The sequence below is a fragment of the Pristis pectinata genome, chromosome 19, assembly GCF_009764475.1.
Source record: "Pristis pectinata isolate sPriPec2 chromosome 19, sPriPec2.1.pri, whole genome shotgun sequence".
In the NCBI taxonomy this organism is placed as follows: domain Eukaryota; kingdom Metazoa; phylum Chordata; class Chondrichthyes; order Rhinopristiformes; family Pristidae; genus Pristis; species Pristis pectinata.
In genome coordinates this window covers 12063218-12076314 of record NC_067423.1, presented here as the reverse complement: position 1 = coordinate 12076314, position 13097 = coordinate 12063218, and the positions used below count along the sequence as shown (strand labels likewise).

Here is a 13097-nt window from a genome sequence, read left to right as displayed (position 1 = left end):
ACCTCTGATTTTAAGTCAAGACAAATCAAAAGGGAGGCCGGCCTTCTGCTTCAAAGCATGAAGCGCTTCTGATGCTGTTCCAATGCAGCATCAAAACTTCCTGCAACTTGGCACTAACGAGTTGAACTTCAAATGTTAGGTTAAAGAGGAAGTATCACTTTGGATCTGGCCCTTTCTCCTTCTAAAGACAATGAAAAGTAGGATAGCATTGTTCCCCAGAGTAATAAGCACAAACCATAGTATAAAGATATATGATCCATTGTGCAGAAGACCAAGGTTAGGAGAGCATCATCCCCTTCAGGTTCCTCTCCAAGCTATACGACATCCTGGCTCGGATGTGTTCCTTCTTCATCACTGGGTCAAAATCACGGGACTTCTCTACCCTGTGATGCAAGCCCAAGGAAAGCAATGGCTCAAAATAACTCCCACCACCTATGCCTGCTCAAAACATGCTTAAAGCACCCAGATCCTACAAACAGATTGAAAATGTAAAATTCCATTCTCCATCGGTCCATCCATGTTTTCCAGGCAATTACCTGGACAAGCAACTGTTTTTTGAGGTAAGACATTCTCCCTGGTGATCTTTCATCCTGCTGTCAGTCACCCTCCCTTGCCGAGGCATTGTCTTGTTACAGACGTTTAACTATATAGCCTGTGGTAAAGTTACAGAGGAGCAAACAGAGGAAAATAGTGTAGGCAGAGGAGGATGACACTCTTGTTGGCCCCATTCCCATGCTCTGGGCTGAGCTTTTTCCCCTGGAGCATAGAAGGTTGAGGTATATAGAGTCATACAGCACAGAAACAGGCCCTTCAGCCCAACTGGTCCATGCCGACCGAGATACCCTATCCGAGCCAGTCCCATTTGCCAGTGAGCTAGTCCGATTTATCTATACTTTATATAGGTTTATAAAACCATGAGGCGCATAGATAAGGTGAATGTTCACCGTCTTTGTCACAAGATAGGGGAGTTTAAAACTAGAGGGCAAAGGATTAAGGTGAGGGGGAAAGAGGGCAACTTTTTCACGCAGAGGGTGGTTGGTATCTGGAACGAACTGCCAGAGGAAACTGTAGAGGTGGGTACAATGTTTAAAAGGCCTAGAGGGATATGGGCTAAATGCAGGCAAATGGGACTAACTCAGATAGACATCTTGGTCGGCATAGACGAGTTGGGCTGAAGGGCCTGTTTCCATGCTGTGTGATTCTAGAAGGATGAGGGAGGACCTCACTGAGATACGCCATGGTAATAATGCAGAAAGCCATTATTTCCAAATATGTCAAGGAATGGGGAAAAGTAAATTTTAAGCATGAGGTATGTAAAGTGAACAATCTCTGGACCAGTCTGTGAGGCAGGCTTTGGACAGAAAAGGGAGTTCAAGATGCAGCTTGATCCTAGGGTGTACTTGGGTGGATGTCCAGAGCACCAGAGCTTTGAATCTCCCTGTATTGCCTTGACTCCTCCAGTGTTCTTATCAGCTACCAACCCAGTTGAGTCCTGGCCTCAGGCTTCCTGATACGATCCTGAGTCTTATAATTTTGAGCAACAACCAGTCTTGGTTGTAAGCAGCACCCAAGTTGTCAACGGAAGGAAGCTGCTGAATTACTTTTAACAATGCTTCTGTGTTCAACAATCTGATGAAGTTCTCTCCTTTTATAACTCTGCTCATCCAGTGTTACTGAAGGCTGTTTATTCTGAGACAATGGCTTTGTTTGTGGGAGGTGGGACAATGAACATTGATAATTCAGCTTATTCACCATGCAGTTGTAATATGATGAAGTCCATAGAATAAGCTGCCAATTCTTACAAGTTCATCAAGTGACAACCAGTCTTTGTTGGATGGGTGCAAAGAAAGGTAGTGTAGAAGTGGAACTACAAGGATACTGACTTGGTAGATTTGCTGCTTTATGACAGTAGAGATTTTAAGACTGTTATTAATGAATCCAACAACAAATTCCGGAGCAACTTCTTTCTCCAGAGAGTGGTTAGAATGCGCAATGTGGATTGTTTGAAAGGAACACGACAGTGGTCTTTACTGGGAATTGGATAGATATGTGAGGCAGAAGGCAGTGCGATATGCAGATATGGTGAGGTAAAATATTGCGAGAGGAACGTCATTGGAGAATGAACAGCTTGCAAAGACCTCTGGGCCAAATACCCTGCTTTTGGGCTATAAATTCTACATTTAAGATAAGATATCTTTATTTGTCATATGTACATCGAAACACACAGTGAAAGGCATCTTTTGCGCAGTGTTCTGGGGGCAGCCCGCAAGTGTTGCCACACTTCCGGCGCCAACATAGCATGCCCAAAACTTCCTAACCTGTACGTCTTTGGAATGTGGGAGGAAACCGGAGCACCCGGAGGAAACCCACGCAGGCACAGGGAGAACGTACAAACTCCTTACAGACACATTTAGCTGCTACCACTTCCACAAAAGCATAACCAAATTAGGTCAATAAGTGTGACGTAAAGAATTTGATCTATAGTGAGAGAGAGGGGAGTAGATGAGATTCCATGAAAGATGGTGCAAGTGGACAACATTCCAATCCAGCCAAAGCTATTAACTGCAAGAGTAATGTTTGAGCAAGTTATACATCATCTGAATCCCAATATTGGATCTGTTCCTGCAATCCACTCAGCAAATTACAGTTGTTGAGCTACTCTCTGCAGAGTACTCCAATAGATTCATGAGTGTGTCTTTTCTTTCTATGCCCAGCTCTCCGACAACACTGATAGACCACTGTTAAACATTCTAAAGCATTTTCCTCAACTACAGGATAGGACATACACAGTGAATGGTAGGGCTCTGGGGAGTGTTTTGAACCAAGAGACCTTGGGGTACAAGTACATAGCTCCCTGAAAAGTGGCAACACAAGTAGACGGGGTGGTAAGGAAGGCGTATGGCACACTTGCCTTCATTGGCTGAGGCATTGAGTACAAGAGTTGGGACTCATGATACAGTCGTACAAAACGTTGGTTAGGCTGCACTAGTATTGTGTGCGGTTCTGGTCGCCACACTGCAGGAAAGATGTGATTAAGCTGGAAGGGTGCAGGAAAGATTCATAAGAATGTTGCCTGGATTGGAGGGCTTGAGTTATAAGGAGAGATTGGATAGGCTGGTCTGTTTTCCTTGGAGTCAAGGAGGCTGGTTAATGACATGAGAGAGCTATATAAAATAATGAGAGGCACAGATAGGGTAGATGGTCACAGTCCTTCCCAGTGGAGGAGTGTCTAAAACTAGAGGGCAGGCAAGTGGGACCAGTTTAGATAGATATCTTGGCTGAAGACCCTCCTTTCATCCTGTATAGCTCTATGACTCTAATAATAAAGCACAGGAATAACCCATGTGTGCCATTATTGCCAAGCTGTTTGATCCCACTTGCCTGCTCTTTCCCCCAGATTCCTGTCATTTATTTTTCCACAGGTATTTACCAATTTCTCTTCTAAGTGGTACTTTTGAATCAGCTTTTGTTATTACCTGAAAAGTATCAGTTGCAATAATTTGTTGTAGAAAGAACTGTTTTCTCCTGCTAATGCTGGTTTATTGCAAATAACGTAAACCTGAGTCCCTGGATTGGAAACTTTTGATGTTAGAATAGTTGCTACTTCAATACTCTAACAAAACCAGTCATGATTTTGAACACTTCCATTTAATCCCTGCTTAACCCTCTCTACTCTGAAGAGTGGTGCAAGACAATGGGTATGGTTATGAGTATAGATCACAGACTTATATCTATGAGGTATATGGGAGGAGGGGACCCAAATAAAACTAGCAGGCCCACATTAATTTTCAGTCCATCCAGCAGGTACCTCATTGAGTTCTACTCAGGATAGAAAGAATGGTAATTAGTCTAATTCTAGCATTAAGGCAATAGATAATCAGATGAAAAACATTAAATTGAACAGTTTCCAAATGTTCACTCTGCTCCCTGTGAACACTTTGATGCAGACTTTACGCAAAGCTCTCTGTAACTTAGAGTCATAGGTTGTACAGCATAGAAACAGGGGCTTCGGCCCACCCTGTCTATGGTGACCTTTTAGCCTGTCAGACTAATCCTATTTGCCTGCAATAGGTCTGTATCTTTCTATGCCATGCCGATGAAAATGCCAGTTTAAATATATCTTAAATGCAGTGATTGAATCTGACCACCACTTTCTCTGGCAGCGAGTTCCAGGTATCAACCACACTGTGTGAAACAACATTCTCCTCAGATCCTCTTTAAATCTCCTTCCTCACATCTTAAACAGATGTCCTCTTGTTTTTTATCTCCCCATCATGGGTAAAAGTATCAAAAACAAGTTGCCTGAAAGGATGGTTGAGGCAAAAACTCTCATCGGATTACATTGTGGGCACATGGTGGGCCCTAATAGACCACGAGCTGGGAAGTGACACGACTCTGAACAGTCTTTTATTGGCCAGTCTGGACAAAATGGACCAAATGGCCTACCTCTAGGTCCTAAATCACCATAATCTGGATATTTGTGAAGAATTGGCACTTTCTTTTGTTAATTCAAGATGATGTTGTGAAGGGTTAGAGTTCAGAATGCAGGATACCAGCAAAATGAGATGAAGGAAAATATGAGATAAATCAATGAAGTGAAGATTAGGTAATACCAAGGGCATAGAACATAGAACACTACAGCACTGTAGAGGCCCTTTGGCCCACGATGTTGTGCCGACCTTTTAGCCTACTCTAAGATCAATCTAACCCTTCCCTCCCACATACCCCTCCATTTTTCTAGCATCCATGTGCCTAACTAACAATCTCTTAAATGCCCCTAATGTATCTGCCTCCACCAGCACCCCTGACAGCATGTTCCACACACCTACCACTCTCTGTGTAAAAAGACTTACCTCTGATATCCCCCCTGTAGTTTCCTCCAGTCATCTTAAAATTATGCCCCCTCATGGTAGCCATTTCCACCCTGGGAAAAAGTGTCTGGCTGTCCACTCGATCTATGCCTCTGATCACCTTGTACACCTCTATAAATTCATCTCTCCTCCTTCGCTCCAAAGAGAAAAGTCCTAGCTCACTCAACTTATCATTGACACATGAATGATAGAAAAATAAGGGGCTATGTGGGACGGAAGGTTTAGATTGATCTTAGAGCAGGATAAAATGTCAGCACAACATTGTGGGCCGAAGGGCCTGTACTGTGCTGTAGTGTTCTATATTCTATCCTCATAAGACATGCTCTCCAATCCAAAGGGGAAAAGAGACCCTCATTGTTGAAGAACAAGTTGGACCAGAAGATGGCGATGTCTAGATTTCAGCACTGAGGAGAGGGGCTTTTTCTCCCTGTTCTCTCCCCCTCTTGGTCTCTGCATCCATTTCAGCCATTAGTAACCCATTTGCTTTTCATTTTGCCTACTTGTGTAGACTGAAATTAGATGTATGGTTTTCCGGATTCTCCAGTCTCACAGAAAAGCTGCCATCTTATTGACAAATCGGCTTCTGGAAGGTCCATAGACCTTCATTTCCCATTGCAACGCCTGGAAGAAGTGCACTTCATCTAATCTAAACTGGGCCAGAGGTTATCAAAATACATAATCACCATCTCCTTGCTGTTGGCACTGATGCATGGACCTGAATCCTTGTGAGTGTCTGGAACTTGCTTTCATTAATACTTGGAACTTGCTCCCATGCAGACAGGAATCCAAGTCTGGAATTAATGCACCCTTAAATGGAGCAATTATATGGCCATTGTAAAAGGGAGTTGGAAATCTGTTGTCTGTTCCAGAGCAACTTAGTCTTTCCTGTAAGCAGACTCTCTGGCTAGCTCCTGCTTTTACGCAAAAGATCGTGTCACACTAAACCTTCAGAATTGTTGACAATAATCCTTCCTTAGATTATCTGTGGCTGGCTGTACAACTGAATCCCTTGACTAGGCTGCTGACTGGCAGTCTCCTCCAGATATCCATTATTTTCAGTGCAATTAAAACAAAAAGCAAAGTCTTTGAGTTGCTTGATGAGTTTTTCATCTTTTTTTTCCTCTCCAAAACCCCCAATCCTCCATAGGTGACAGATGGCTCTGTGGTTGCTCTGGTTCCCAAACAAACAACGGCGTACAATGCTGTCAATAATTCAACTGTCTCTCGCACTTCAGCTAGCAAATATGGTGAGTTCTTCCCCCCTCTGCTCCCAAACCATCTTCACCCCACCATTGACCAACCCTTCTCCCATTTCACAGAACACCCCCAAATAAACCTTACTCTCCTCTGATCCTCCTTGCCTTCTGCCTGGCTGCCAGTGTGGCTCCATTGTTATTTTGGATCAGGAAGCAGAAAGCTGATTAACAAGTGGAATGACAGAAGATTTACACAGAAAGATATTATCCAGTCCAATTGGCTCATGCTGCTGTTTATGCTGTACAATTTGTTTTGTTGCTTTGAATGCAAGGCCAGGATTTGTTGCCTCATCACTAACTGACCTTCAGCTCAATGGTCTGCAAGGCCATTTCAGAAATTCAATCGTATTATTGTGGGTCTGGAGTTGCATATGGGCCCGAGCCAGTGAGCATGGCAGGCAGACATTGGTGATACATTTTTAAGTTAGGCATTTCATGGTCAATGTTACTGAACCTTGTTTTCTTTTATTAATTCTAGATTTTTATCTAACTATCTAAATTGAAGTTCCTCAGCTGTTGCTGTGGGGTCTGAAGATAAAAACTCTGAGCCTTCTGAGCATGAATTCAACTATGTAAACACTGTGGTATCCAACCAATTTGGCTTCCACCCTTCTTCATCCAAAGTTATCGGTGTATCTTTATCTCTCTCTTCCTAAATGCAAATACACATTTGGTTTGATCATGGAGATGATGGTTGCTGGGGTAAGGTTTCCTTGGATACAGAAAGCTGTGTCCCTGGACCTACGAGGCTCTCTGCAGGCTCTTTAACCACACAACAGTTGTGTCTGATCCTGCTCTAGCATGGGTTCCACTTGGTGATCAGGATGTGGGGTCCAGGACCATCACAAGTGAGGCGGGGATACCTGACAGTGATAAAGAAGGCAGGGGTCCTACACAGTAACAAGGGAGCAGGGATCCTATAAAGTGGCAAGGACACTGGACCCAGAGAGTACTGGAGTTACCTAGATCAGTGATCAGGAGACCTGGACAACAACAAATGGATAGAAGTCCTAACAGCAGCAAACATTGACGGATGTTGACTGGGAAGGAAGAGTCTCTGAGTAGTGATGGAAGGGCAGGGACTCTGTACAGTGACCGGGGTCAGGGGAAGTGATTGAGGGAAGACCTGAAAGGAGATCAAAGTCATTGGGTAAATGCCACTGGAGGATCCCAACACTAAGCTCACCCAACATGGAACGGGATTAAATTTGGGAGTCTTTGGGTACAGGAGACTCGCCCGTTTCCTATAGGAGCCGGAGCAAGTTGTCTTCGTCCTCTTCTGTGTACTTAGGAATCGCTAGATCCTTTTACTGACCTCAAACTTTCTGAACATGTGAGAAGTGCTAGGTCAATGCAGATCATCTTCCCTTCTCTCTTACAGAAACCATGATCCGATCCACGGGTAGCCCAGACAGCCTGCGCTCCCGCACTCCCATGATCACTCCTGACCTGGAGACTGGAGTCAAGGTCTGGCATCTGGTCAAGAACCACGAACATGGAGACCAGAAGGAAGGTGATCGGGGCAGTAAGATGGTGTCTGAGATCTATCTGACCCGACTTCTGGCTACAAAGGTAACATTAGCCACTGGAAAGCTGGGGGAACTGGGAGTCAGGTTCTTTGATTCATTCCTGTGAACTTTATCTTGCAAAATTTATTCTCCTATTTAATTGAGAAACTCCTGCTGAAAACACACACCTCACATGACAGGAATGGCTTCCATATAGGTGGATCATATTCTACTGCAAATCCCCAGTTCTAAATGCTTGACTGTCATGTCTTCAGTTTTCTGGACCCCAAGCTCTGGCATTCCCTTCGTCAAATTTTCTGCCCATCTGCTACACCGTCACCCTTTAAGATGCACCATCAATCCATGTCCTGCGCTATTGGGGTCAATTGTGGTTCAATGTTCCAAGCTATTTCAGTCGTTGTCGTAGAGTCATACAACATAGAAACAGACCCTTTGAGTCCACGCTAACTATCAAGCACCCATTTATACTAATCCTACACTGATCCTGTTTTATTTTCCCCAAGTTCCCCATTAACTCCACCCAGAATCTACCACTCTTTTACACCAGGGCCAATTAACCCACAAACTGCATGTCTTTGGCACACGAGAGGAAACCCGAGCACCTGGAGGAAGTGGTCAAATAGAGAATGTGCAAACTCCGCACAGACAGTCACAGAGGCCGGGAGTGAACCGGGTCACTGGAGCTGTGAAGCAGCAGCTCTATTAGCTGCACCACTGTGCTGCCCATTGGTCACTCCCTCAATCTCAACTGTGACTCCTCCCTGTACCTCGATCATAGTGCCTTTTGCTTCAGTCTCACTCCAAGTGTTGGCCTTCCTGCAGCTATACCAGCTCCCAGATTTTACTTGATATTGTTCCAAGCTCTGGACTTCCTTTCCTGCCATTCCATCCTGACATCGGTCCTTTCCTGCTTTGGCTCGGGCGCTGGGGAGATACAGTTGGCCTTGGCTAGTCAGTTCCCTCCCAGCCAGTGCTGTCTACTTCCCATTCTCCCAGACCTTCTCTCAGGTACCAGTTGCATCTACTTCATTTCAGGCCCTGCATCCTGTCCCCATTCCTTCAGACCTGTGCCCTTGGTCCACCACCACATCAAATCCAGGCTTTCCTTTCCAATTCCAGCCTTGACACACAAGAAATAGAAGCAGGAGTGGGCCATCTGGCCCTTCAAGCCTGCTCTGCCATTCAGCAAGATCGTAGCTGGTCATTTAGAACATAGAACAGCACAGGAACAGGCCCTTCAGCCCACGATGTCTTTGCCTGTGCTGTTCTATGTTCTAAATGACCAGCTACGATCTTATTGGTCGTAATTAAACAAATCCCTTCTGCCTGCACATATTTAATCCATACCCCTCCATTCTCTGCCTATCTAAAAGGCCTCTTGAACGCCACTGTACTTGCTTCCAGTACCACCCCTACTCGCCACATTCCTGTACCAACCCTTGGTTTCATTTATATCTAAAAATCTATCAACCTTTGTGTAAGGATGTACCCGCCCCCCATAATTTAAGTTCATGCCCCTGGATCAGTAGTTCCCAAACTCTGGCTGCTGGTCCAGTAACTGAGCCACTACACTCTGAAAGAGAAAGACAGAATTAATGAAAAACAGACAGAAAGTCAGAGGAAATTACATAGGGAAACAAACAGCTACAGGGAATTAAATCAAGTTTTTCTTTAAATTGTTAACAATATTGATATTGTACATCATGAAAGATTATTTCCTCTGGTTGGGGAGTCAGTAGCAAGGAGTCATCAATAAGAGCTGCCACAGGTTATAGTGAATAAAAAATTGCATTAATATTTGAAGCAGAGAGGCTGTGGAGAGTGAGCACAGCAGTGGGATTTGTTTCAAGCAAAGAGCCAGAACAGGGCAAGATGGACTGAATATGTTCCAGTGCCTTACAATTGTAGCAAAACAAAATGTTCTTTTTCTGTGAACATTTGCACAAAGAATGAGCAAATAATCTGAAAAATAATTTTTTTTCCCTGCATTCTGCAAACATTGGGGTGGGAATCTGGGAATTTAATCACAGAGCTTGTCTACATTCAAATATTGCTTTTGACAGGCCCACTGTAAACATGGTGGAGGACCTCTGACAAGCTATCTCAGTCTGAACATTAAAGATTCTTACTTTAACTCTGCAGAGTGGGGTGGGGATGCATCCATTCAGGGAGAAGACCTGGTGCAGTAACTGCCTTGTGTTAAATGATGCATCACGATTTGAACTCGGGAGGAATCATCTCCTAATTGTTTCCCAGGGATCTGCCCAGTTAATTATTGTGGTGTTCAATCTATTTTACTTATAAAGTGATGAAGAAGCGAAGCTTCCTTCTGTTCATCATTTGTGACAAATTATCCAAAATGCGTCACCCAAGAATGCAAGTAGTGGGAGCAGGAGGATGCCATATGGCCACTTGAAACACTCCCTGCCTTTCAGGCCAGACAGTGGCAGGAAGCTTGGTTGGTCAGCACGGTGAATGAACCCAAGACCTTGGTGTTTGCCAGCACTTTCTGAGTTAACCAGCCAAGAAACAGTGAGCAAGCTAGAGGCAGCCTTGCACTTTCAGCACTTGACACCAACAGATTCTGAGAGATGGTAACACCCCCATGTTTGGCTAGGTCATGGCTGGAGCCTCATGTGCGGAGCTGAGGGATATGAGTGCCCAAGGCAGAGAGTGGGGCTCTCCTGAGAGTGAATGGAAGAAGCGTGTCTGAAGAAAAGGTGGAAAATATCATTCATTACTACTTTCTGCTTAAATCCAGTCCCTCACAAGAGATCAGTCCTGCTCGGAACAGCCTCACAGCACAGACCAAACAACACAGCCCTCCACACTGCCACTCACCAGACTTGAGCCCAGTCAGTGAATGCCAACAGACTGTTCCTTTACGGGAGCATCACAGTCTTTTCTGTACTCTCACAGTCACACATGAGATTTCTCACTCTCTGTCTCTCTCTCTCTCTCTCATTCACACACTCACACCCTTGCATTCTCACACCCACCACTCCCACACTCATTTATACACAAAAGCACGCTCACTTTCACACGCCCAAATCCGCAAAAAAATTTACACTCGCACTCACAAGATTACACCCTTACAAAAACACAGAGTTAGTAATAATATCAGAAGGGAAAGAAAGAGGGAGAGTGAGATAGATAGATGGAGGAAACTCAGAGGCCCCGTGTCTGAGATGGTGATAGATACAGAGAAAGAGACAAACACCACAGAATGGAGATGAGTGAGTCAGAAAGTTGTTTCATAATTGTTATACATTATATATGACTTAATTAGCTTTTTATTCTGGATTCATTTAATAACTGAATTTAAAATCCCCAATTCTGGCAGTGGTTTTCACCTCCCAGCTCTAAATAGATGGTCCAGGCCACTGGACTTCAACCCAAAACTGTAGCTACTATTATACCGCACCTATTTAAAACCTCTTTCTAATCCTGAGCACAGACCCACCTCAGTGTTTTCGTGCCTCACTCAGGGGTCAATGAACAGGCATCCAATCGCATGATCCTATTAATAGAGTTGATGTACCCTCCCTGATTACAGCAATTATGTCTATGATTGGGGCATTAGTTTAATTGCCCATGTAAAGCCATTCACTCTGACCTGCCATGTAAATCCTCTCGATCTGTATTTGTGCCCACTGTGTCTCATCTGTCTCCTGGTACAAAGCAGTTCTGCAAGCACAGAGACAGAAGACTTGGAAATGCATTATTATTGTTCAGGTTTCTATTACACAGAGTAGGGATTAGGCACTATCCCTGGGTGGTTGCTTCTCCTTGACCTTTATGTTAGTTGGTTCAGTTGACATCACTCCCATCTCTGTAGGATGCATGCCTGGGGTTTGGGCTCAATATACTTGCACACAGTGGCGTGGAATTTTAGGTCAAATTGTATTGGTTTTCTCCTGGCAATTTATCCAAAATTACTGCAACATGAAAAGTTCCTGCCAATTACATTCAGCATTGTTTCCTGATTCTACATCATGATTTATAAAATAAATCCCGCCAGATGTAGCCCCCACCGACAGGAACAGAAACACCCATAGAGAGGGTGAATCACCTCCACAAGCTTCTGGGCAGCTTTCTGGGCTGCAGTGTGGCTTCAGAAATCATTACCTCCATTGGGCGTAAAAACATGAATAATTTTAGCATCACATTTCTGTTTCTATAAAACTGACCAGAATGGGCCAGTGTACCTGGAAAGTTTTTTTTAATCAAACCGTTTTCAGTCATTTAAAAGCAGATTAATTTAGCCCACAATCTGGCACTGTTTAAAATCAGATTACTCTCAGTATGAGGAGATTCACACTGTGATTAAATTTTTTTTTCATGATTAAATCCATCTTTATTTGACTAAACAAAAGACAGCAAGTTACTTTTTTAATATTGCAAGGAATATTTGGTGATACAAGACATTTTGTCTTAATGTTATTTTTAAACAGTGCTGGATTATGGGGCAAATTAATCTGAAGAAACCTAGTTGGGCTTGATGGGGTTCAGGGAGGGAAGGTGCGATAGAACACTTCTCAAAATAAGTCCAGTTTGCGCCTGATTGCTGATTGCACCAAAGCAAGCATCCTACCCCAACATGTGTCAGTGCAGTTAAAGAACCAAATCTACACAGTCTAGCTAGTGAAGTGCAAGTCTGCAGTACCTAGTACCTATTAGAGGGGGGATGTGCAAGCTGGGCCATATGAATTTTGCTTTAGTTGGTAGGGATGAGTGATAAGTGTAACCTAGTTGACATTGTCCATGTCTGCTGGACAACTACAGTCATCCCCTAGGGAATCAAATGGACCTACAGTGCTGCAAGCACAGGAGTATGTTGTTCATTGATTTCACTGTCCTCATAGAGGAGTTTGATAAATGGACCTGGGATTGGGGATCACAGAGGTGTCAGTGATGCTGCATAAGGGAAGTCACCACTCCTCAAAGTGGGAAATCAGTGCATCAGGGGAAGGTGTGACATCCTGTGACAAGTCAATTAAACATGGGTCATGGATAGAATATTGATGCCACATGAAATAGGCCCTTTAGCCCACTAAATCTGCACCCACTTTTACACCAATCCTACCCTAAACCATTTTGTTTTCCCCACATTCCCATCAACAACCCCCAGATTATGGGCTTTGCACCAGATCAAACTTCCTTGTTCATGAAAAGTTTGGAATAAGTTTCATGGCTCCAGATTCCAGCTGCAACCAAATTAAACCTGCACTGTTGATGCTACTGATTAAGTTATTCCAAACTTTGTTATCCTTCTAAGCTTACTCTGCGTACTGCTGGTTGTTCATTCTTCCCAGATTCAGTCATCCTGAGAAAGGCTCCCAGGCCAGTCCTTGTGGAAATCAATTGAGCCACTTTATGGCATCAGTGAGCAAGTTGGAGACAAAGGCACTCAATAGGGCAGTTCTCAGGGGAAAGCTCAA

At 44.0% G+C, this 13097-nt stretch overlaps 1 protein-coding gene across 4 annotated transcripts in view; it reads left to right on the top strand.

Annotated features, from left to right (window-relative positions):
• The window catches only part of plxna4 (plexin A4), a 532456-nt gene that overhangs the window by 501100 nt on the left and 18259 nt on the right, over nt 1-13097 (top strand). For all 4 annotated transcript variants that reach the window (XM_052033450.1, XM_052033449.1, XM_052033451.1 and 1 more), the window contains exons 27-28: nt 6019-6118; nt 7509-7699. In XM_052033450.1, coding sequence (XP_051889410.1) covers nt 6019-6118; nt 7509-7699 — 291 coding nt within the window. The remainder of the gene's footprint in view (nt 1-6018; nt 6119-7508; nt 7700-13097) is intronic.